The sequence below is a fragment of the Camelus dromedarius genome, chromosome X, assembly GCF_036321535.1.
Source record: "Camelus dromedarius isolate mCamDro1 chromosome X, mCamDro1.pat, whole genome shotgun sequence".
In the NCBI taxonomy this organism is placed as follows: Eukaryota; Metazoa; Chordata; class Mammalia; order Artiodactyla; family Camelidae; genus Camelus; species Camelus dromedarius.
This window is the reverse complement of record NC_087472.1, coordinates 25273548-25300786: the sequence shown is the minus strand read 5'-3', so window position 1 is coordinate 25300786 and position 27239 is coordinate 25273548. Positions and strand designations below refer to the sequence as shown.

The 27239-nt window shown below is 36.4% G+C and overlaps 1 protein-coding gene across 2 annotated transcripts; it reads right to left on the bottom strand.

The window, feature by feature from the left end:
• Positions 1–30: 30 nt before the first annotated feature.
• Positions 31–19281, bottom strand: NKAP (NFKB activating protein). Of its 2 annotated transcripts, XM_064482799.1 has the most exons (10): positions 18719–19281; positions 17020–17100; positions 12895–12965; positions 12582–12722; positions 10914–10977; positions 9587–9696; positions 9418–9493; positions 8265–8414; positions 2959–3097; positions 31–2278 (listed from the first exon to the last, which is right to left on the bottom strand). In XM_064482799.1, exons 1-10 carry the CDS (start codon positions 19099–19101, stop codon positions 2213–2215), a joined length of 1281 nt encoding a protein of 426 aa, XP_064338869.1. In that variant the 5' UTR covers positions 19102–19281; the 3' UTR covers positions 31–2212. The 2 variants fall into 2 exon arrangements, with proteins under 2 accessions (XP_064338869.1, XP_031302200.1); XM_031446340.2 differs by having other exon boundaries at positions 31–3097; positions 18719–19280.
• Between the last annotated feature and the right edge of the window lie 7958 nt (positions 19282–27239).

The following is a 27239-nucleotide window of genomic DNA, read 5'->3' as shown; positions in this document are numbered from 1 at the left end:
TCACAGTGTATTAACATATGATACTGCACATCAAACCACAGAGTATTTATTGAATAATAAACTTGTGGCACACAATCCAGCTGTATTGATTTTTCTGCATTCATTCATTTTCCAGTTTGCAACTTCCATCATATTAGCAGAGTAACCAGTAAGTTGTTTTCCATTTTTGAAAAGGTTTTTCCCATCACTGTTTGCATCAGAGTCTTACAAGTATAAAAGTTGTTCAGTTTAGGGAGTTGCTAAAATTCACCTATCAGACCAAACTGAGATTGGTCCTTGGCTGTGTGTTCCCCCATTTCAGCCTAAGTCTCCAGCCCGGACACACCTCTTTCATGGGCACAACTAGGGAACAGAAAAATGGCACCAGTTCTACAGCTCATAAAATAACCAGTTTCTAGGATTTCCCTACTCACAGACCCTTTAATTTCCTGCAAGTTAAGCCTCACTGTTAAACAATACATTCTGAAACTCTGAAACTGGGCATGCTGCCTACTGCAACACAGCATCTCAACCGTGACGGCACCAGGCTGACTTGAGGACTGGGTGCAATGAAACAGGGAAGGTTCAGTCTCCACCCTTACTATTTTTTGTCTTCTTCCCATTCTCACACCAGATCATCACTTGTCCCTACCACCCCTGTGAGGCTGTCTTGCCTGGCTGTAAAGTTTTAAAACACCAAAGACAAAATTACATTATGAATGGCTACTTACAAGTATGTCAGAATATGTATTTATGTAGACAAGCACTGGAAGGAACAGTGAATACTAAAGACAACTGAGTGGTAAGGCTGTGGGTAATTTTTCTTTCTTTTTAACTGTTATATGTGTACAAGAAATTAAAAAAGGAGGGAAAGTCTTATCAGAGGAACAAGTGAGGAAGTGGGAAACTAGGTCTCATTGGAGGACAAAAAATGTATTTCAAATACAATAGCCCACCTCCCATTTGACTTATGGCTTGGGTGACCAAACACAGTTTCAAGCATTAACTTTCATGAGCTGAAAATAAACTGCCTTTGGTCTTTTTATTTTTCCCTCCTCTTTCCCAAAGAATATGCTACCAAAGCTTTTCTTTGGCAGAGCTTTCCTGAACAAACCCTGATGAAAGATATGGTAAAGTTCCAAAATAAATTCATATATTTTCTTTCATTTACTCAACAAGCATTTGTTGAGTATCTACTCTGTGGAAAAGACAGGAGAATCCAATGAAAATCTACAATATTCATGTATCACAAAACTGTTGCATTTAAACTACCTTGCCTACTGAATGAAAATCAGAGAACAAACTCATTCAGTCTCTAGGAACCAGTAACAAAAAGTAATGTTCTTACAGAACAATATTTTTAAATGGTGAATATAAATTTAGGTTTTATTACACCAGGGAGTAGATGGGCTCACAAATTTAGGGCCTAGTTTCCTTTTAACTTTTAGCAATAATAGATTTATTAGGTTAGGCAGCAACAATGATAAATCAAAATAACTTCAAATTCAGGGGTCATAAACGTTGCCACATGCCAACTGGCTGTTTAGTTCATTAACTGTGGGTTAAAGGTAGACATTTTCCTAAAATGTATGTTTAGTAGTAAAACTTTTGATCTATACTTTGAAATATGACTGCCTTAGATTTCAAACCTTTGAAAAAAAAACACTTTAACCTATTACAAGGAGAGAGGGCATTTTTATAACAGCAAAGTCAGAACTTCCCCATTACCCAGGTAATTTAAATTTATCCTAGGCACATAAATATAGCTCAAAACAACCTCAACACAAACAGCCAAAACTTTTACTGTTCCCTCCCCTGTCACTCTTGTGTCCTAACAACTAAACCTGAACAAGAGGAGGGAACGAAAAAGATTATGATCTCATAGTCCCAGAATTTCCCATTTCTCCCAAACTTAAAAGCCAACGGTAGCCATAAAAAAGTGATAAAGTGAGGGGGTTCTATGTGAAGTTAAAGATAAAACTGAATGATAGATACGAAAAATAAACTGAAAAGTTCAACAATGTTTAAAATGAAATCGGCTTACTACATGAAGGACAGACTTAAAAATGTTTAATATCATTTTAGCTTCATTCTTACGAAACAACCAAGTTAAAACAAAGGCTCATTATATTTTTCCCTATCAAACTCCTGACCATAGTTGACTCCAAATGAACTATGACTTCATTTCTAGTATCCAAATAATAATCTAAGCACAGTTCAGATAAGAAATAATTTACTTACATTGGCATAACAGTAGACTTCCCAATACTTTATATTTGAAGAACCATTTTAAAGTAACCTATTAAGAATTTAAAAAAACTTATGTCACATTTTCAATTCAACAAGTCTGTGGGTTAGTTTGCTTTTTGGTTTGTTTGTTGGTTTTGAGGTGGAGGTAGGGATTAAAACCAAAACACATTTCCAGGGCTGACAATAGTATTGCATTACACAAGTCAAGCTTCAAATTCCAAATTTGCTTTTTTCAGCTGTGCCTTCATTTTGTTAACAAAAATGGCCTCCTGTATGTTTCAGTCATGTTCATTTATAACACATTCAACATGAGAGGAATGACAATTTTCCACAAGTTCAGCTGTGGTGGGGGTGGGGTGGGCATCACATACAGAACACTGTCCCATGGGGTAAGAGTTAAGTTTCTCATCTCACCAGCACTTTGTCTCAATGCCACCTCCCCCAACACAGTAGAATTTCATTCATAATTTGGATTTTTAAACCAGAATGTTGTTATGGTTAATCCAAAATAACCCGCAGAGCTTGTTAAAGTTATACTGATAAGCAGCTTTTTACTGAAGGACTGAATTAAATAGAAGGCACAGTAGCACTGTAAAGCTTTTTCACATCATAATAATCTTTTTGTATGTATATATGGAGCCCAGACTTTTTTTTTTTTTTGTTAAAAATGTCTGATGAACAATCAGAAAATCCTTATTTGTCCTCTTTCCCTTTAGTTTTTCTGTATACCATCTCTCGAAAACTGGCCAGAATCTTGTTTTCTCTCTTTCGTCTCTCTTCTTGGTTAAAGGATGCAAGAGCTCTCTTCTCATCAGCACTATAGATCTGGTTCTCTTTTCGCAGTCGCACAGCCTCCATTCGGCGATGCCTGGAGATAATTTTATTTTTGGCTTAATTTCTCAGTAATTATTCTCATAGTACTTCCTCACTAATCCTTTCTTAATACAGAGTGGTCTATTTAAAACACTGACAAATAGAAACTGTTTCTGTAATGGGTTAGATTTTCAAAACAGCATTCATTTTATCTGCTGACATGTCCTTTGATTCATTTCTACTATTCAAATAATGATCTCTGAGGTTCTGTCAATATAGTGAATGTTATTTATTTCAACTACCAAAGACCTAAGTCTAGTTCTGTTGTTTTCAGTAAAACAATGAGAAACAAGCAAATTATTAAACTTCCTAAGGATGTGTAGAATTGATAGTAGGACAGATAAGATTTAAGTTGTCATCAAGCAGGAGGAACTTCTTCAAGGTTCTAATTTACCATACAACCAAAAGAACCAAGTTCAAATCTACAGTTGAAGTTTTGGGTGAGTTTTGTGGATGGATTTAAATTCCTTAGAAGCCAGTAGCAGCTCAAAGAAAAGAAAGAAAGGATTTAGCACAAGGGCCAAATTAGGAAAGTATAGGGGCTGAGGCAGAGGGAAACTCTTACATCATCTTCAAAAGATCTGTTTATTTAGAAGGAAAACTTCATGAAAACCTGCCTTTTTTATGTATGTGTACCCAATCCTACACAATAAATTCAAGATGAAACTTGAACTATGTCTAGAAAACAGCAAACTGAGTGAGAAGAGAGGGGAATCATTTCTGTTTAGGGTGAAGGTAGGGCAGGATGGACAGCCAAGGAGACGACAATGTATTTAGGTTGCTCGGGGTACAGTGAGTAGTTTATCTGGAACAGAAAGTGCTATGTGAACGATGCTGTAATAAACATCGATGTACACATCTCCTAGTAGTTGGGAAAGATTCTCTTGGGTATGTAGCTGTGGAGTTGCTGGGTCATAAAGTATGTGAATGTTTAACCTTCCAAGAAACTGTCAGACTGTTTTCCAAAGTGGTTGTACCAATTTACACCACCATGAACAATACTTAAGAGATCCTGGAGACCCACATCCTCTCAAATGCTTGGTATTGTCAGAACTTTGAACTTTTGTCTATCAAGTGGGTGTAAAATGGTATTTCTGTATGTTTTTGATTTCCATTTCCAATGATAATGAACATCTTTTTATGTATGCATAGGCCACATATTTTTTTCTTCTGAAAAATGACTGTGTCATTTCCCCACTTTTCTTTTGGGTTATTTATAGGTATTCTCTAAATACTCTCAATACTAACTTTATCAATTGTATGTATAACAAGATCTTACCCCAGCCTGGAACTTGTCTTTTTATTTACTTTAAGATGTCTTTTGATGAACAAAAGTTCTTACTTTTAACCCAGACAAATTTATCAACATATTATTTTATGGTTAGTGCATTTTTTTGGTCTTCTTTAAGAAATACTTCCTCACCTCAAGATCTAATAGATATCTGCTCATATTTTATACTAAGAGTATTAAAGTTGGTTTTGAAGTTTAAGTCCTTAATCCAGGTGCAATGCTTTTTAAATATGGTGATACAGGGTTCTACTGTCATCTTTTTCCATATGGATAACAATTTTCTTCCTGCTGCATTTACTGCTTAGTTCCTTCTTTGCCCACTGATCTGACATATTATCTCTTTCATAAAACAAACTTCCATAGATGTATGGCTCTGCTCCTGTGCTCTGTATTTTACTTCATTGAACAATTCATTTGTTCCCCAACTCTTAAGTGCTGCAAGCTTCATAATAAGCCCTCATATCTGGTAGGGCAAATCTCACCTTCCTGGTCTTCTTCAGAAGTAAGATGGCTATTCTTGGCCCTCTAGTCTAACATATAAATTTTAGAACTATCTTATTAAGTTTCATGGAAACCTCTGTTGTGATTTTGATGGAACTGCACTGAATCTACAGATAATTTGGGAAGAACTGATGACTTTACAATATTGCCTTCCTATTCTTGTCATGGTATCTCTCCATTTATTTAGGTCTTCTTTAATGTCTCTTAATAATGTTTTATAGTTTTTCCTATAAAGGTCTTGGACATCTTTGTTAAGACTTATTCCTAAATCCTTCATATTCTCTGATACTGTTATAAATATTTTCTTATAACCCTAAAGACTCCACATAAAAACTACTAGAAGGGATAAACAAATTCAGCAAGGTAGCAGGATACAAGATTAACTTACAGAAATCTGTTGCATTTCTTTACACTAACAATGAAATATCAGGAAGAGAAGGTAAAATAAAAAAATCCTTTTTAAAATTGAATAAAAATTACTTAGGAATAAACCTGACCAACGAGGTGACTTATACACTGAGAACTATAAAACATTGATAAAGGAAAATGAAAATGATTCAAAGAAATGGAAAGATATCCCATGTTTTTGGGTTGAAAGAATTAACTATTATTAAAATGGCCACATACCCAAAGCAATCTACAGATTTAATGCAATCCCTATCAAATTACCTAGGACATTTTTCATGTAACTAGAACAAATAATCCTAAAATTTATATGGAACCACAAAAGACCCAGAATTGCCAAAGCAATCCTGAGGAAAAAGAACAAAGCTGGAGGCATAACCCCGCCAGACTTCAGATAATACTACAAAGCTACAGTAATCAAAACAGCGTGGTATTGGCACAAAAACAGATGTATGGATCAACAGAACAGAACAGAGAGCCCAGAAATAAACCCATATACACCTAAGCTCAATTAATCTTCAACAAAGGAGGCAAGAATATACAATGGAGAAAAGACAGTCTTCAGCAAGTAGTGTTGGGAAGGCTGGACAACTGCATGTAAATCAGTGAAGTTAGAACACTCCCTTACACCATACACAAAAATAAACTCAAAATGGCTTAAAGAGTTAAATATAAGACATGACACCATAAAGTGCCTAGAAGAGATCATAGGCAAAACATTCTCTGACATAAATCATAGCAATGTTTTCCTAGGTCAGTCTCCCAAGGCAACAAAAATAAAAGCAAAAATAAACAAATGGTGTCTAGCCACATATAAGCTTTTGCACAGCAAAGGAAACCATCAACAAAACAAAAAGACAACCTACAGAATGGGAAAAAATACTGGCAAGTGATGCAACTGAAAAGGGCTTAATTTCCAAAATATACAAACAACTTATACAACTCAGTAACAAAAAAACAACCCAATCAAAAAATGGACAGAGGACCTAAATAGACATTTCTCCAAAGACATACGTAAGGCCATTAGGCACATGAAAAGATGCTTAACATTGCTAATTATTAGAGAAATGCAAATCAAAACTACAATGAGTTATCACCTCAAACCGGTTGGAATGGCTATCGTTAAAAAGTCTACAAATAGTGAATGCTGGAGAGGGTGTGGAAAAGGGAACCCTCCTACACTGTTGGTGGGAATGTAAACTGTTGTAGCCACTAAGGAAAACAGTATGGAGGTTCCTTAAAAAACTGAAAAAAATGTTACTATATGATCCAGCAATCCCACTCCTAAGCATATATCCAGGGAAAACTCTAATTCAAAAAGATACATGCACCCCAATGTTTACAGCAGCACTATTTACAATAGCCAAGACATGGAAGCAACCCAAATGTCCATCGACATGGATAAAAAAGATATCGTATATATATATATCACATATATACACACAATGGAATATTACTCAGCCATAAAAAAGAATGAAATAATGCCATTTGTAGCAACATGGATGGATGTAGAGATGATCATACTAAGTGAAGTAAGTAAAAAAGAGAAAGACAAATATCGTATGCTATCACTTATATGTGGACTCTAAAAAATGATGCAAATAAACTTATTTACAAAACAGAAATAGACTCACATACATAGAAAACAAACTTATGGTTACCAAAGAGAAAAGTGGGGGTGGGGATAAATTAGGAGTTTGGGATTAGCAGATACAAACTATTATATATAAAATAGATATACAAGGTCCTACTATATAGCATAGGGAACTATATTGAGTATCTTGTATGACCTATAATGGAAAAGAATCTGAAAAAGAACATACATATATATATACATACATATATATATACATATATATATGTGTGTATATAGATATATACACATAACTGAATCACTTTGTTAATACGTCAGAAACAACACTGTAAATCAACTATACTTCAATGAAAAATAAAAATATGTTTTCTTTTTATTTAATTACATTTTCTAGTTTTCTGTTGCTGTTACATAGAAATGCAATTGATTTTTGTGTATTAACCTTATATCCAACCATTTGTTAAAACTTCCTATTATTTATAATTCATCTGAAGAGTCTTTAGGTTTTTCTATGTTAAAAAATTGTATCATTCAAACAAAACAAACCAAAAATTGTATCATTCACAAAAAATGACAGTGTTATATCCTCCTTTCCAATCCTCATGCCTCTTAATTTCTTTTTCTTGTCTTACTGGTGCTTAGATATACTGTTTTTAAATGTCAGTCCTCAGGAATCCAAGATTCTGGAGGTGCTTCAAGGGGTTCTGCAAATATTTGCCTCCAATTTCATTTAAAAATGTTTACCTACTTTTATAAGTTTATGAAGTTCAAAAAAATCCAAAATTCAGTTTGATCTTGGTACTGATACCCAATTAGTTCCCTATGTTCCTCCTGGTACTTCGCTTTCTCTTCCCTAATTTTATATGCCTTTCCTCATGCTGAACCTGATCTCTGTCATGATCCTTTCCGCTCTCCATTCTCAAGAGTCCAGAGAACTAGAGAGTCCATGTTCTCTGACTCTACAGAGAACTGGGAGTAAACTCAGAAAACAGGAAACACTGTCTTATGAAATACTGTCTTAAGAAAATGCTTTCCTAACTACCAGAATGCCATATTCCTCATGTGGCAGTGACAAGTAACCGAATTTAACTACATCCTCCAGAGGGTAAACTATCTGTACCAAAATATGAACTAGAAAAGGACATTGGAAAGACTGATTCTTTGACGTTGGAGGTATAGTTGAGTTGCATACTTACTTGGAATTTTAGACAACCACATTTATACCAATAAAACCAACATTAAACCAATATTTATACTCTACTTTTCATTAGAAATGGTCACGTAATGAAAATCAGTTACCAAAATATAATTTTGGTAGTGAGAAAGGAAAAGGTCTAATCATGGAAACTGACCTCAATGCCAAGAACATACCTGCTACCACTCATTACGTAACCTGAGCACTCAAATGATGCAATTTCTTCACTTGTCAAGCCAATTTCACCTCTTCGTGGGATACGTTTTCCAGCTTTTACGTATTCAGCCATAGCTGCACCTTCACCGGGTAACAGAGCATGGCCATAGCTACAAGGTAATTTAGAATTCACAAAAGGTTTATTATAAAAAGCTCACCATCTAAAGAGAGCACAAAGAAACACATTTTCTCTCATAAAACAGTAGGAATAAGAGTTGCTGGGTGGCAGCATGCTGGGAAGCCCAATGTGAATTCATTTTTAATTTAATTAGTGAACACTGCACTGTGACCTATATCCCTAGGCCAGAAATGCAGAGATATTTGGAAGAATAACAGAACTGATGTTAGTAAGCATATATTCACTGTTTACAATTACAGATCAACTTTCCCTACAGGTATTGCCTTTATTGCTTGTGCTTCCAGAGAATTTCATTTCCCTTTTTCCATTTAAAAAAAAAGTAAAGAGATAATATATCTCAAATTAACATATTTTTTAGACTTACAACCAATAACAATGCTATACAGTAACAGTTATCTATTAACTTTCAATCAAGGGGACTTTAAAAACCACGATCCCTTCATTCAATTCATTGAATGCTTCTTGAATACCTATTAAACTCAAAGCCTATAATACAAAAATAATCTCTGTTCTCGTAGAATTTATATATGAATAAGGATATAACACGAATACAATGCACAATATATAATACATTGCACAAAAGAAATAGAACACTGCTGGGAGGACTAAAGGATTAAAGAGAGAAAGAGAGGTAGGAATCACATCTACCTGTGAAGGGAAGGTACTGGGAATCAGCACACGCCCTCCTCCTCTTGAAAAGGGCTTTGAAGAATGTCAAGGACTTTAACAGGAAGAAAGTGGGGGTAGTGAAGAAACCAGGGCTGGGAAAGGAAGGGAAGGCAGGTTGGGGGAAGCAGTAAGGTGAACAAGGCACAAAGTGGGAAAGTACACAGTAAATACAGGGAAGTTTCAGTTCAGCTCAGTTGGAACCTGGGATCTAAATAAGGGAGTACAGGGAGATAAGCCTGGAAAGGTAAGTTAGGACCAGACTTTCGGGAAGATACTTTAGACACTGTAAATATACTGTTACTTACTTCAAAGGTTTATCATCTTGAGAAGCAAGTGTTTTAGGAGCCTCTGGGCCAATCAAATCTGAGGGTTCTTCAGGCTCTGCATGAAAAGATGTTCAGAAACATATTCACATTTTAACTAATCAGTTAATGTTTTATTTATTCTGAGTCAAAGTCTATCAGAAGAACCTACTTGATCGATCCTTCCAAGGATTCTCCAGAAACTCTTCTTGGGACTCTTTAGAACTTGAATCACTGGAATCTTTTCTGCTCTTCTTTGATTTCTTTTTCTTGTATTTCTTCCTGTAATGATTATAATTTGATACAAATTGATTTAATATTCCCATGCTAAAGGGAATCTTATTTTTTCAAGGCAATGAAAGACTGATTATAATGATTTGGATGCTTAGCTTATTCAAACTTGTTAGAGAAGAATTTTAATTAAATAATCTAACTTATTTAACCAAATCATGTTTCACTATTATAAAAAGATCCCTAAAGGGAACAATAAAATACAGTTCTCATGGTGTAGAGATAATAGAAATAAAGCAGTTAAAAAAATCTCTTACCAATTTGAGCATCAATAATTTTAAGTGTGATGGATTAAAATACATCAAATATGTTTGAATCCTTGGTTTCATAATGATACTAAAAAATCTAATTCATTATTTTGAAAACTGATAAAACAAAAACAGTAAGATATTCTGCCCTTCCTATACCAACTGTACTTCAGGGTAACCAAATAGTTAATGAGGGTAGGTTTCACAATTATTCTACCAATTAAATGAAAAAAGTCAGAATTAAACTATCACCATTGTGCAATCCCTAATGAAATAAGGAACCTAGGCAATGACTACTGATGGCCGTCAATATGACAAAAAGAGACAACCAGACGTTACCTGCCTCCTGATGGAAGTACACAGCAACACCTATGAAGTATTCCCACCAAAAGCTCAAATCTGAACCTTATCAAATGTCTAGACCTAACTATCAATCTACAGGAAATATAAAGGACAGAAAATATGTTAAAAGGACACTATAGGAATACAACCAGCAAAATCCATATTGCAGGAGATTCCAAAGGACAAATAATTTGGTTTCTTTAACAAATAAACTGCAGGAATAAAAAGGAGGGGAAACCTATCAATTTAAAGAGATGTAAGACATGTTATCAACCAATCACAATTTATGGATATTCTTTGGATCCTAATTTGAATAAACTGTACCAAAAACTGCTGAGAATTGAGAAATTACTGTTAAATATTTTAGGCGTGATAATAGTATTGTGGTTATTTTTTCTTTTTTAAAGAATGCCTATCTTTCAGAGAAACTTGCTGCTTTATGGATGAAAGGATATCTGGGATTGGTTTCAAAATAATAGGGGAGGGAACAGAGACTGCCCCAGAGTTGATGATTGTTCAAGCTGGGTGATAGTTACATGGAGGTCCGTTATCCTATTTTATATAATTTTATATATAGTTGAACTTTTCCATAATGAAAATTAAAGAAAAAAAACTGACGATCTGCGTTTCTTCTTTTTTTCCTTTTTCTTGGCTTTCTTTGCTCTCCTTTTTGTATCTTCATCTGCAAATAAAAGCACATTATAATTTTAAAAAATTTTAACTCTAAAACCCCAATACTTTTGAGTAGTTAAATATCTTATTACTCTTCTATTTGTTGTTATAGAGCAATTAATTCATTCAAATATCTATTGCTACTGGTCAGGAAATGTGCTAGGCACTAGGGACACAAAAATTAAAGCTGCACTAAGCATTTGGTAATATAAGGTATTATTATTAATTTTATTGCATGAGATAATAGTATATTTTGATTAGATAGGAAAAGGTCCTTATTTTTTAGAGTTGTATACAGAAATATTTAGGGTGGCAGTGTGATAATTGTAATTAACCTTGAATATCTTAACCAAATAAATGCTTGAAGCAAATATGTCAAAATACTAATAATTGTTAAAATTAAGATGATACGTATATGGTATTATATGATTCCCTTTACTTTTCTGAATGTGTGAGTATTTTCCTGCTCTGTGTATTGCGGGGGATGCTTTCCAGGAGCTCAGTCCAATGGAGGAGACAGAGATAAAGAGGTAAACAGCATCCAGTGACAGAAGGACGTGGGTGTTCTGGGAGCACAGAGGAATCTCAAAATCAGGCTGATTTGGGGAGGGTGGTTGAGGAAAGGTTGACCAGGAAAAGGTGACTCTTAAGCTCGTTCTTTTAAAATCAGTTTTTTTACAAAAATTAGGCATGCCACTGTTAAAATGAGTAAGCCAAGTCACAGGCAGGGAGAGACTGGCCTTGCAGGCAGACAGACTCTCTGTACTAAGTAAGAGAGTCAAGAGAAAGGATGTGAGATATGGAGGAGACAGAAAGTCATCCTCAGGCCACAGAGGATGCTGCACGAGAGCGCGGGGTCTGTGTGATGAGAGAGCTCAACCAGGGTCTGAACTTCACCCTGAAGGCCACGGAGAGCTACTGAAGGATTCTAAATAGGGACCAACATGTTCAGATTTGTGCTTCAAGAAAGCTCAGCCTTCCAGCAGTGAGGAAGAAAAGTGACAATGGTGGCCAGGAAACCCAGGTGACATCAGAGGAAGGGGCGCCTCTGTGTAATGTGTCCCCAGGAGACACCCTCTATCAATCATCAGCTGGGAGGGGGCACAAAAAGGTGGTTTTTTGGGACGCATCGGCCCCCAGGGGGTGTCTTCTATAAATCAGCTGCCAGCCTGACGGCTCCTCTGTGGTGCGGCTTTCTGAAAATTGCACAAAGTGCAATTGCCCACTGAGTGTGAGAATCGCACAAAAGAGCCACTCCACTGGGCTGATGCAGCCCCTATGACTTGGTTTGGCACCACACGCCTGTACAGCTGTACACAACCAATCTGGAGCCGCAACACCTAGGTCTGAATCCCAACTGGGTGACCCTGGGTGCAGTATTTACAACCTGCTCCGAGCCTCCCTTTCCGCCTCTCTAAGAGGTGAACTACAGTTACTGTGTGGATTAAATAGCAATAATGCATATCAAGCACTTAGCAGGGAGCCCCACACAAAGTCGGGAGTGTTCAAAACTCTTGACTATTATTGTTTTTAAGAACCTTCCTCTAAAATCAGCCTTGAAGAAGTAAAACTAGTTTTGAAGCAAGGCTCGCAGAATGATGTTGGCTTTCTTACCACTGGAGTCTGTTTCAGAATCAGAGTCACTGTCACTATCGTCAGAATACTTCCTGTGTTTTCTTTTAGATGATTTTTTCTTCCTCCTTTTCTTGGACCTTTCTTTTGAATGACTAGACTTCTTCTTCTTCTTCTTGTCGTCTACATAAAATACGAAAAAACAACTTCTAAAGAAGTATTTCTGAGCATCAATTTTATTGTATTTGAAATACTGGAAAGGAACTGATGATGGCAATTTGAGTAAAGTCTAATGTTCAACTATTTACAAACTTCTAAAACTCCTCAATAAAAAATTTCCATATTTAAAAAATACCTTCTGAAGTAGAAGCTGAAGTGGTGCTTTTCTTTGGCTCTTCATCCTCTACTGGTGTATGTTCATCAGAGCTGAGTTTAAAGAAAATGGTTGTGAGAATCAGAAAAGTGATAAAATACGGATCATGGAGTATAAAAATACAGACTTAAAACTTTTCAGTGACAAACTGATTGTCCAAGAACCATTAAGAGCCAGCACCGGACTGCTTTTGTAACAGTACAGTTTAAGGGTCTACCACCTTCATAATAACATAATAATCATTTTTATTTGCATAATGCTTTATAGTTTACAAAGTGCTATTCACACTGAAAGCAGGATGTAAGATTTATATTTTCAGAAGAAACCATAGGGAAAATGCAGGGAAACAGGAATCATAAGGAAAGATGAAAGAAACTGGAGATAAGAAGGCTGAGGGAAGACTTGGTGATTTTACTCTTTATGTGGAACAGGCATATGGTAGAGCAGCAACTGTTCTGTCTCCCCAGAGCAAGAACCTTACACACTACAGTGTAAAGGGATTTCATTCTGTTGTAGAGAATTCCATAAATGAGTATTATTAACATGCGACAATAGTTTGGAAAGGGAATTCCTATACCATATAATCTTTTCGAAGATCACATCTGGAATAATTTAGGTACTGCCTAGAAAAGTTTTAGGATTCCTTCCAACTCTAATTCTTTGAGTTCAGATTCTTCGGGCACTTTCCAAAGGTATCTGTAAGAACAAGTTTCAGTATCTCAACATACTAAAGACAATCTATAACAAGTCCACAGTTCACATCATACTCAATGATGAAAAGCAAAAAAGACAAGGATGCCCACTCTCACCACTTTTATTCAACATAGTACTGGAAGTCCTAGCCAGAGCAACTAGGCAAGAATAAGAAATAAAAGGCATCCAAATTGGAAAGGAAGAAGTAAAACTGTTATTGTTTGCAGATGACATATTATATATAGGAAATCCTAAAAACTATAACAAAAAACTAATAACGTAGCACTAATAAATTCAGTAAAGTTGTAGGATACAAAATCAATAGAGAAATTCATTCCACTTCTATACACTAATGAATTGTCAGAAAAAGAAACCAAAAGGAATAAAATAACCTAGGAATAAATTTAACCAAGGATATGGACAACCTATACACTGAAAACCATAAGACACTGATGAAAGAAACTGAAGACACAAATAAATGGAAAGATTTTCCATGCTGATGGATTGGAAGAATTAATATTGTTAAAATGTCCATACTACCCAAACCAATCTTCAGATTCAATGCAATTTCTATCAAAATTCCAATGGTATTTTTCACAGAAATAGAACAAATAGTCCTAAAATTCACATGGAACCACAAAAGACTCCAAATAGCCAAAACAATCTTGAGTAAGAAAAACAAAGCTGGAGGAATCATGCTCCTTGATTTCAAACTATACTACAAAGTTACAGTAATCAAAACAGTATGGCATTGGCATAAAAAAGACATATAGATGAATGGACCAAATAGCTCAGAAATAAATACATGCATATACGGTCAATTATTTCATGACAAAGGAGCCAAGAATATACAATAAAGAAAGGACAGTCTCTTCAAAAAAAATCATGCTGGGAAAACTGGACAGTCACATGCAAAAGAATGAAATGGACCATTGTCTTATACCATTACACAAAAATTAACTCAAACTGGATTAACGACTTGAATGTAAGACTGGGAAGGTAAAGTCTAGGTGGTAAGCTCCTTGATATAGGTCTTGGCAATGATTTTTTGGATTTGACACCAAAAGCAAAGGTAACAAAAGCAAAAATTAATAAAGTGGGACTACATTAAACTAAAAAGCTTCTGCAAACAAGCTCCTATATATAGCACAGGGAACTATATTCAGTACTTTGTAATAACCTATAATGGAAAAGAATCTGAAAAAGAATATATATATCACTTTGTTTTACACCTGAAACTAACACAACATTGTAAATCAACTATACTTCAATTAAGAAATAAAACAAAAACAAAAATTAAAAATAAAAAGCTCCTACATAGCAAAGGAAACCATCAACAAAATGAAAAGGTAACCTACCGAATGGGTGAAAATATTTGCAATTCATATCTGCTAAGGGGTTAATATTAAAAATATATAAAGAACTCAACAGCGAAAAAATAGGCAATCTGATTAAAAAATTAGCAAAGGATCTGAGTAGACATTTTTCCAAAGAAGACATACAGATGGCCAACAGATACATGAAAAGATGTTCAACATCACTAATCATCAGGGAAATGCAAATCAAAACCATAATGAGATATCACTTCACACCTGTTAGGATGACTTATCAAAAGACAAGTGATAACAAGTGGTGAGGATGTGAAGAAAAGAGAACACTTGTATACTGTTGGTGTGAATATAAATTAGTACAGTCACTATTGAGACCAATATGGAGATTCTTCAAAAAATTAAATTTGAACTACCAAATGATCCAAGAATCCCACTTCTGGGTATATATCTGAAGGAAACGAAATCAGTATCTCAAAGAGATTTCTGCACTCCCATGTTCATTGCAGCATTATTTACAATAGCCAAGATATAGATAAAACTGAACATTCATGAATGCATGAATGGATAAAGAAACTGTAAGAAATACACACACACACACACACACAACACAGACCACAGTGGAATACTATTCATCCTTAAAAAAGAATGAAGGGGGAGGGTATAGCTCAAGTGGTAGAGCACATGTTTAGCATGTATGAGATCCTGGGTTCAATCCTCAGTAACTTCTCTAAAAATAAATAAATAAGTAAACCTAACTAACCCCCCCCCAAAAGAATGAATCTTGCCATTTTCGACAACATGGATGGACTTTGAGGGCATTTATTAAATGAAATAAGCCAGAGAGAAAGACAAATACCATATGGTTTCATCTATTTGTGAAATATAAGGGGGGAGGGTATAGCTCAAGTGGTAGAGCACATGCTTAGCATGCAGGAGGTCCTGGGTTCAATCCCCAGTACCTCTTCTAAAAATAAACAATAAAACCTAGTTACCTCCTCACTGCAAGAATAAATAAATTAAATAACAATAATAAATTAATTAAAAAAAAAAGAAATATAAGAAACAAAAACAAAAGAAACACAAAAAAACACCAAGTTCATAGATATAAAGAACAGACTGGTAGTTGCCTGAGGGCAGGAGGTGGGGGATGGGTAAAATGGATGAAGAGTGTCAAAAAGTACAAACTTCCAGTTATAAAATAAATAAGTCATGGGGATGTAATGTATAGCATGGTGACTGTAGTTAATAATATTGTATTGCATATTTGAAAGTTGCTAAGAGAGTAAACCTTAAAATTTCTCATCACCAGAAAAAAAATTTTGTAACTGTGTATGGTGATGGATGTTAACTAGACTTACTGTGGTGATCGTTTTGGAATATATACAAATATCAATTATTATGTTGTATGCCTGAAAGCAATATACTATTATGTGCCAGTTATACTTCAATAAAAAATAATAATTTTTTTAAAAAGAAAAAAAGAACAACTTAAAGATAATAATGCTTTATCATCCTGTCACAAATTACAGGTTTACCTGTCAAGCACATTGTCTCAACACAACCTAAAGTAGACACAGAAACAGAGGAGAGGGAAAAGGCAGCTTATGAATAGCACCAAAGAGAAAAAAAGAAAAAGAAAAAGCATTAAGCCTTCAATAACAGTACTGGATACAGGAAAACTAAACAAACCCATGTCAGTACATTCATTTAAAGAAAACCAAAACCCTTTGTAATGCTAACATGTGACATGCAGTTACCAGATTGAGAAACAATAATTCAAAATAATAAATACGTATTTCTTTCAACACTGAACCCTTCTATGAATAGGAAATTAGCACCCCATGAATTATAATTTAAAGAGAACAATTAGCATGCTAAAATCCGCTAGGAGCATGTTTTAATCGTTAGGTATGTTCAATGTTTTTTTTTTAAAACTTAAGGGGTAGAACAGCATAAATCACAAGAAAGAAGAAAAAAAAATGTGAGTTGTACTTAAACATCTTCACTTAAGAAAAATTTTGACCATAGATTCTGGATTTAAACAAATGTCACATTTTAAAAAATATGTTTTTAAATCACTTACTCTGGTTCTGGATTCTTTGGAGAAAGTCCCCATACTTCAGGAGCTCCCAATTCTCCAATCCTCTCTCTCTCACTTAATCTCCTAGAAGAGATAGGCAGGTAAATTATAACTCTGTGACTAAATTGATTCCTAAATATAATAAAGTTCAAAGGAGTCCAGTTAAGTCCTAGTTTCCCTTTACATTTTAAAGTTTAAACTAATAAAAACTTGGTTTAAATGTAAACTCAACACTTAGGATCTGGTGTTCTGGTAGTTCTATCAAATGGTACAGACTACAGACAGCTGAGATGCCCGGCCAGAAATGCAGCCTGCGAGGCTGTCAAGTGCATCCCTTCTGCTGCACCCATGACACAGCTCCTAACTGCTCATTTCGTCCCCTGCAATATGTGACAGAAACAGTTTTACGTTTGGAAATAACTTCATTTGTTTATTTATACTTACAAAAGTAAAGAGAAGTCTCTACTTTTGATTTAGTCAAACTTTGTTTTCAGAAATTCAAGAATTAATGAAGAAAAGAAAAATGAACATTAGAAGTAGACAATAAAGAGCACTCTGAAAATGAAAGAAAAGTTTTACTTGACGAAAACTGTACTTAACGAGATACAGGGTTTATTTTCTCTGTTTTCCCTTTAATTCCTTTTTGGAAAAGGAGTAAATTATCTACTCTTGGAAGACACAATTTTTTTTGTTTCATTTTATGTTTGTGATTTCTTCTTTTAACTTTTGATATTACTCATTAATAAAGCACCAAAAACTAAGGCCCAGTTCCTCAAAGTTTAGCTGGTTGTGTCTCCATTTGTCTTTTTTTAAACCCTTACAAAATAAATACAATTGGTTTGATTTTTTGAATAAATTATTTTTTCTTCTTTATTCAGGAGAAAAGGTAAAATTATGCAGAGTCAGAGTCAGGTTTCCCACTTGAATTAACAGAAAATCTAAAAGGGGACATATTTAAAACCAAACCTGAAATATATTTAGACAGGAGGAAGAATGCCTGACAGGCTGTAAAGAGCAAGCAGTCAAGCTCTCATCCCTGCTGCCACCTGATTTTATCTGTACTCTTAAGATAAATTATCTTCTAAATATACAAATGCAAATTTGATCCAAGGAATTCTGACATCTTTTGGTGAGGAATGTCTAATAAGCTGGTTGCTTTCTGACTGACAGTTTGGGGTAACTTTCTGGAAATTTTAATTTGGAGAGGTAGGTCTCCAACCTACCTCAGGACTGTTTTTATCTGTTTTATCTCAAACCTCTGATCATTCAACAAGCTATGGTAGCGCGCCTACAAAGTGCTAGGCACTATGAATTTTGAGATCGGTAAAACCGGGCTCCTCCTTTCCATGAGCTCAGTCTAGTGGGTAATAAAAATATGCTCACGAATGATAACGACACAACCAAGTAAATGCTATAATTCCGGTAGGTCTGAGGCTCTCGGCCATGTCCGCTACAAGCCAAGAGGCAGAAGCAGGTAGCGGAAGACCAGGGCACTAAAGAAGGGGCTCGAGGATGAGTGAAAACCTAAGGATAGAAAACGGCGAATAAAGCGTTATCGTAGCTAGACTGAAGGACGGGATGAAAATGGGTGCAAGTCTGGGAGAGAGAGCGACATGGGAAGAATAGGGAGCGGGATGAACAATAAACCTGACTCCGAAAGCTGGTGGGCTCGTGAAAGAGAAGGTGCATTCGTCTCACTCACTTCTGCCGCAGGCTCTCCTCCCTCTCCTTGTCCAGGAGGCTAGGCCATGGCTTGTCGCTCCCGTAGGGGCGTGAGTAGCCGCCATAATAGGCGGATGAGGGAGAAGCGAAAGGGGCACCCCGCGGCGCCGAGGGCCGTTCTCGAGACCGTGACCGCGAGCGGGATCGGTAGGACTGGTTTCGGGAGCCTTGGCTGGGGCCACTCAGCTGATGGCTGAGGCCATTCCTGTCTCCGGACCGAGAGCAAGAGTGCGAGCGAGAGCGGCGGCCCCGCGGAGAGCGAGAGGATTTGCTAGGCTTCGGGCTCTTCGACGAACTGCGACGTTTCCCCCCGGAGCCCGAGGCCTCCCAGTCGGGGCTGCGGGAGCGAGACACCGGAGCCATCGCTGCCGCTGAGGGCCGAAGCCGTGGGAAAAGGGGGCGCTCTCGCGAGCCTGGGAAGATCTCGGTTGCCTTGGCTCCCAGGAACAACCGCCACCACCCGAACCTGAGGAAACCTTGGAAATAGTCCGAGTGTACGGAACTGTTACGGTACGTCGGCAAATTCCTTCCCCGGACCTAGGTGGTCCCCCTGCCGACTGGACGGGATGTGTGTAGCCGTATAAAGAAGCCGGTAGGGCAACTGGGTCCTGAATTCTTCCGGTTCCGAGTTAGGCTGCTAAAGTCTAAGCTTTACTGGAGACGTATTTTTTTCAGCCGTGGGTTGAAATACCTGAAGGAAAGAACGAATAAGTAACTAAGTAAGTAAATGAATAAATAAGTGTATGTGTATGTACGTAGGAGCGCGCGCACACACACACACATTTTTTTTCTTTCCAATTCCAAGCGAAATAAAGGGGGTTTGTTTAAATTCGTGGTGAGCTATGATGTGTAAGCCCCATATTTCCCAGTTAGCTTAGAGGGCATATATTCTGTATTAATGACTTGAGTCTGATACATTCCAATTAGGTTCATAGCACAGAGAAAAACAGTATATTTATCCCCCAGCCACCCATTACCACCAATGTGCTCCAGCAAAATGAATTTATAACCCCCTCCTTGTCTAGCTCCTTAAACTAGTCCCATCATATGTGAGGCCAAAAAAAAAAAAATGTTGCCTGCCATTCCAGTAAAAAAAAACTAATATTGCCTGCCATCAAGTAAGCCATCAGTCACTGTGGCCTTCTCCTCTCCCCCCTACCCCACCAAAGCTCCTGAGGGGAATCCAGGCTGGAGAAAATAACAGGATACTGGTCCTAGATAGTTAAGATGCATATCTAAGGAATACTTTCAATGAGCCCAGACTCCGGCGTCTTCCCCTACAGGGAAAAGCACTAAAATCATTAACTTGAGATGTCTGTTTTTGTGATTAGCAGTAATCTTTTGATGTTCAACGGCATGTTTTGTTTTGTTTTTTCCTGTCTCCTCCCTTACCTCTTTGGAACAGTTCCTCAGAGCTGTCTGAGAGCTGTCTTCTGAGTTTTAGTCCTCAGTAAGGTCCCAGAAGGAAACATAACTGACAACTTTTAGGTCTGTGTTTTTCTTCAGTTGATATATGCTAGCTTAGCAATATGTTGTTAATAGTCATTATTTCTATTCATTTTATGCTGTTTTTAAATGAAAGAACATTGAAACACTAATTCTACTGACTTTAATTTTTTTAATTTATTAAAAAATTTTTATTGAAGTATAGTTGATTTACAGTATTATATTAGTTGTACCTCATTGTGGTTTTGATTTGCATTTCTCTGATGATTATCAATGTTGAGCATCTCATGTGCCTTTTTGGCACATCTGTGTGTATTCTTTGGAAAAATGTCTATTCAGGTCCTCTGCCCATTTAAAATTTGTTTTTTGCGGGGTAGGTAATTAGGTTTATTTTTTTATGGAGGTACTGTGAATTGAACCCAGGACCTTGTGCATGTTAAGTATGGACTCTGCCACTGAGTTATACCCTCCCCCTCCTCTGCCCATTTTTAAATCAGGTTGCTCGTTTTTTTTTAATATTGAGTTGTATGAGCTGTTTATATATTTTGTATATTAACCCCTTATCAGCCATATCATTTGCAAATGTTTTCTTCCATTCAGTAGGTTGTCTTTTTGCTTTGTTGATGGTTTCCTTTCTACTGACCTTAATTTTTGAAGGTACAATGAGTTTGCTGTGGAAATTCTGAATTCAGTCTATCAGTAGCTAAATGGCCTCTGGGGCTTTCCTCTTAAGTAATCTATAACCATGAAAACTAATGCCATTGAGTATTGGAAATTTTTTGGGGGGGAATTTAGGGGAAAGATGTACAATATAACGTTAAGTGGAAAAAGTGGACCACACTATTTGATATCTTCTATGTAAATACAGTTAGTCATGGAATGAGGACCAAGAACTGAATTGAGTAGAAGTTATGTGATTTGGGATGGGGACTTAGGGAAATTCTTAATAAGTTTTCAGTGGAAAACCTATGCCTAACTTTTGTGACACCAGGCTGTACACTTTCACATCAATTGCCTATAAAAGACAACTTTGCAGCAGTTTTTGGCCTATCTGCCCAATGGCTGGTAGGCATGCACTTTAGTTCCAATGAGAAAACCCCTAGCCCTACACCTCTTCTTGCTCAGTTTCCTTGGAGCAGCTTGTGTTTCTTGAGTAGAAAGTGAGGGGGAACCAGAGTACACAGGAGGTACAGGCAGTCTGTGGGGTCAGGTAGAGGTTGAGTCCTGTGGAAGCCCAGCCCAGCCAAGATATACACTAACACTGATTCATTCATTTGGGGGGGGGGCTGGGGAAGGTAATTAGGTTTATTTATTTGTTTGTTTATTTATTTAAATGGCAGTACTGGGGATTGAACCCAGGATCTCATGCATGCTAAACACCCACTATACTGCTGAGCTATACCTTACCCCCTGCCTGATTCATTCCTTACAGGAGTTAAATCATTTGTGTGTTACGGACTATGAGGACATTCAGCTTCTATTAACTATTTCTCTTTGCAATCTGAGTTGCCTGGACAGGTTCGTGACTGCCACCCAGAGCACCAAGGCAGGGATCTGGGTTGTGGAAATGGGGGATGAGGTGGTGGGAGTTAGGGAGACTCTTTCATAGTCTGTGTCTGTTTGAATTTGTAGGTGCTTTCCAATTATAGCAATGATTGTTTAAGAAGTTCCAAGACTAAAGCAAAGTTTTTAATCGCTAATCTGTTTTGAAAAGATTTACCAGCTCAAAATCTGAACTGCATACTTAAAAACATTTTTTTCTTCCCAAATACTTATTAGTTGATACATACCTGTGGTCTCTAGTAACTCTTCTATGCTGCCAGCTTTGTCGGTCCCTCTAACACCTAGCTCTTCAGGATTTCTTCTCTGATAATGAATTGATGCTCCATTTTATAGGAAGGAATTTGATGATATTAGGCCTCTAGATGTATGGAAAATTTCTCAAACTCTTGGGTCAGCCAACATGAATTTCACACTGGAAAACTGTGCCATAAATGGACAATTATTTCTAATTTAACCTCACTGGGAAGAACTATGTCTGCCAATAGGTAGAAAAGTGGCTGGAGCTTATGGGAGTGTTCTGTGATGGTCCAGATTACACAGGATGAAATGGAATGATGTGACCATTCCAGGATATATTTGAGCTAAAGATCCTGTGTGTGTGTGTGTGTGTGTGTGTGTGTGTGTGTAAAAGATAGAGGAAAGCGTGAATAATGCACCGCACAGAGCATGACTTGGATGGAGAATTTGAGTGTTTTGTTGCCTACCAGGTCCTAGGGGAATAGGATGTTAGCCAACTTTGCTAGAGGCTGATGTTGAGTGTGGGGAAGCTCATCCTCAATGTCTGAGAGGGACAGAGAATGAGGAAGCTCCAAACTTGGCAAATAACCCAGATTCCAAAGCACAACCAGTGGTTGTGGTGTCACAGATTCCAAATAAAATTAAACAACTATCAATTCACATCTAAGTGTGGAAGAGGAGAAAAGGGAAAGATGGTGGAACACAGTGGTAAGGAAGATACAGCCTTCCGCTCCTGCATTGCTTAACTCTAATTAACTGACGTTCTTTATTTGTGGCATTTAAGGTATAAAATTTTGTTGTGATGATATTAAAAGATAAATATGCTGCACATTTGCTGTTCCTTTAAGGGCAAATGTTAAATATGGAGCCATGATATTTGATTTCCTTGGGCTGCCTCTTTTCTTCCTCCTCCTTCTCCTCTACCTCCTTCCTCCTTCTTTTGCTTTAAAAATGAAAGAACAGGAGTTCCCCAGAATGCAGTTTTGCAAAAGTTAACCAACACCACATGAAGTACTTCTATATCTATTATCAGATAAATTACACCGAGAAACTGAAAATTCAAAATAGGCACATCTTAAAAACATTGGATTCAAACGAGCGAAGATGCTAGCAATATTCATGCTTTGATCTTGTCTTGCTTTTAAAAAAAATTAATAACTATTTTTAAAAGCAGCTTTAAGTTTACAGAAAAATTGAGCAGAAAGTACAGAGAGTTCTCATATACTTCCTCTCCTCTCACCACTCCTGTCCCAGTTTCCCTTATTATTAACATTTTGCATTGGTACATTTTTTATAATTGATGAACCACACTGATACATTATAATTAACAAAAATCTATAGTTTACATTACAGTTCACTTCTTTATGTTGTGATTTCTATGGATTTTGTCAAATGCTTAACGTCAAATGCTTATCTACCTTTACAGTATCATACAGAATCGTTTAAAAGCCCCCTTAAAAGCCTTAAAAGCCCTCTGTACTCCACCTGTTCATTCTTCCTCTCCTGCCCTCTAACTCCTGGCAACCTCTGAAATTTTTACTGTCCATACAGTTGTACCTTTTCCAGAATTCATATAGTTGGACTCAGACTGACTTCTTCCAGTTAGCAATATGTAGTTAAAGTTCCTCCATGTCTTTTTCATGGCTTGATAGCTCATTTCTTTTTATTGCTGAATAATATGCCATCATATGGATATATCATACTTTATCTCCTTACCTATTGAAGGATATCTTGGTTGCTTCCAGGTTTTGGTAATTATGAATAAAACTACTATAAACATTCAAGTGCAACTTTTTGTGTAGACATAAATTGTCAACTTATTTGAGTAAATATCTAGGGGTGGGGTTGTTGGATCATATGATAAGATTATGTTTAGTTTTATAAGAAACTGCCAAATTGTCTTCCAATATGGCACCATTTTGCATTCCCACCAGCAATGAATGAGGGTTCCTGTTGCTCTACATCCTTGTCAGCATTTGGTGTTGTCGGTGGTTTGGATTTTAACCATTCTAATCGGTATGTACTGAAATTTTGTTTTACTCTTCAATTTCAAAATTACTGATGATGTTGAGCATCTTTTCATATGCTTATTTGCTAACTTTATATCTTCTTTGTTGAGGTTTCTGATCAAATATTTTGCCCACTTAAATTGGGTTGTTTGTTTCTTTACTGTAGAGATTTAAGCACTCTTTGTGTTTTGTAGATACAAGTCTTTTATCACATATGTGTTTTGCAAATATTTTCTTCAAGTCTGTGGCATGTCTTTTCATTTTTTTAACAATGTTTTTTGCATGGCACAAATTTTTAATTCTAATGAGGTCCAAGTTATCAGTTTTTTTCCATGGGTTGTGCTGTTGGTGTTGTATCTAAAAACCCATTGCCAAATATGAGGTTACTTAGATTTTCTCCTGTTATCTTCTGTAAGTTTTATAGTTTTGTGATTTATATTTAGGTCTATGATCTATTTTGAGTTAATTTTTTGTGAAAGATATAAGATTCATTTTTTTTGGCAGGTGGACGTCTAGTTGTTCCACCACCATTTGTTTCTTTCTCCATTGTATTGCCTTTGCTCCTTTGTCAAGGTTAGTTGGCTATATTTATATGAGTCTATTTCTGGGCTCTCTATCCTGTTCGGTTGATCTATTTGTTTATGCTTTTGACAGTACCACACTGTCTAGATTTCAGCAGCTTTATAGTGAGTGTTGAAGTTGAGTGGTGTCAGTCTTCTGGCTTTGTTCTTCTTCAGTATTAATTTGACTATTCTGGGTCTTTTGCCTTCCCATATAAACTTTAGGATCAGTTTGTCAATTTCTACAAAGTAACTTGCTGGGATTTTGATTGGGATTGTGTTAAATCTATAGATCAAGTTGGGAAGAACTGTCATCTTAACAATATTGAGTCTTCCTATCGTGAACATAGAATCTCTCTCCACTTATTCAGATCTTTGGTTTCTCACATCAGAGTTTTATGGTTACCCACATATAGGTATAGAGATATTGCACATATTTTGTTAGGTTTATACCTAAGTATCTCAATTTTTTGGTGCTAATATAATTGATACTGTTTTTAATTTCAAATTCCAATTGCTAATTGCTGGTATATAGGAAAATGATTGACTTTTGTATATTTACATGTATCTTGCAATCTTCCTATAATCATTTATTGGGTCCAGGAGGGTTTTTGTTCCCCATTAACAGAGGCACTGGAGATTGAACTCAGGACCTTGTGCACGCTCTACCTCCTGCATGCTCTGCCACTGAGCTATACCCCTCACCCAGGAGGTATTTTTTTTGTCAATTACTTGGGAATTTCTCTCTGCAAACAAAAACAGTTTTATTTTTTCCTTCTCTATCCATAAACCTTTTATTTTTATTATGTCTTAATGCATTAGCTAGGACTTCCAGTATAATGTTCAATAGGAGTGGTTAGAGGGGACATTTTTCTTTGTTCCTGATCTTAGGGTGAAAGGATATATGATGATAGCTGTAGGTTTTTTTGTAGATGTCCTTTATCATGTTGAGAAACTTCCTCTCGATTCCTGGTTTGCTGAGAGTTTTTTTTACATGAAAAAACTTTGCATTTTAGTACTTTTCAAAAAATTGAGATATAGTTGTACAATATTATGTAAGTTTCAAGTGTACAACATAGTGATTCACAATTTTTGATGGTTATATTCTATTTATAATTATTATGAAATATTGGCTATATTCTGTGTTGTAAAATATATCCTTGTAGCTTATTAATTTTATGCATAGCAGTTTGTACGTCTTATTCCCCTACCCCTAGGGTGCCCCTCCCCCACTGGTTACCACTATTATGTTTTCTAAATCTGTGAGTCTGTTCCTTTTTTTGTTATATTCACTAGTTTGTTGTATTTTTTAGATTCCACATATAAGTGATATCATACAGTATTTGTCTTTCTCTGGCTTATTTCACTTAGCATAAAACCCTCCAAGTCCATCCATGTTGTTGCAAATGGCAAAATTTCATTCTTTTTCAATGGCTAAGTAGTATTCCATTGTGTATATGTATGTGTGTCTGTGTATATATATATATGTAATATATGTGTATGTATCTCACATCTACTTTATCCATTCATCTGTTGATGGACACTCAGGTTGCTTCCATATCTTGGCAATTATAAATAATGCTGCTCTGAACATTGAGGGTGCATGTATCTTTTTGAATTAGTGTTTTAGGGTTTTTTTCCCGAATATATACCCAGGATTGGAATTGCTGGGTCATATGGTAGTTCTATTTTTAGTTTTTTGAGAAACCTCCATACTGTTTTTCACAGCCACTGCACCAATTTACATTCCCACCAACAGTATACAAGGGTTCCCTTTTCTCCACATCCTCCCCAGTGTTTGTTATTTGTGTTCTTTTTGATGATAGCCATTCTGACAGATGTGAGGTACTGAGAGTTTTTTTTTTACAGAAACAAAAGAGTTTAATCAGAAAAAAAAAAAATACAAAGCTTACTGACCAGAAAAAAATCCATGTGTTTTCTTGAAGAACTTAAGCTCAGACAAATTTGCGCCCAGGACCCTGCTTCCTGAGCAATTTGCTGGGACTGTGGGTTTTTGCACACTTGATTTGTTCCTAAGGTTAGGTTTATGTAGAGTTGAATATATTTTAGGGCAGAAAGGTAGCAAAAGTCTTTCCTCTAATATGTTTTCCTTACTCTTGTAATTTCTGAGAAGACGGCCAATTGGCAATCTTGTTGCCAGATGGAAGGCTTTTTATCTTTATATCTGGAAAATTAAGTATATTTTCTTTTTCCTCAAGGTAATTTTGTACGGGCCTGGTGACTGCATCGGCTGTCTTTTTGGGGTTTCCTTGCTTCTGGTGACAAACGGGGAACGGCACCCGCTAAGGATATAAAGTCATGCTAGATACCCTTTAGTTCTAATTTTACATAAAAAAGTAGAACTGTGGTTTTGTAAGATGCAGCCAAAATGGTGATTAGAGTGGGATTGTTAAAGACGGAGCTCCCCCAACTCTCTGAGAAAGGAGGAGCAAGCTCCTGCTGTCAGCAGTGTCTGAATCAAAAGACAAGAGTTAAAGTGTTTAAATGCCAAGTATAGTCCAGCAGGTGGATAACACAAGTTCTCAAGAGAGTGAGGGGAGAGACAGCTCAAGCCAGAGGTGTCAGGTGGAGGCTTCCCAGCTGGATGAAAGTAGGCTGGACTTGTCAGGAAGCGTAGGGTGATTTTTTTAAACTGAGGGCAGAGTTGAGGGTTGGCAAGAAGGGG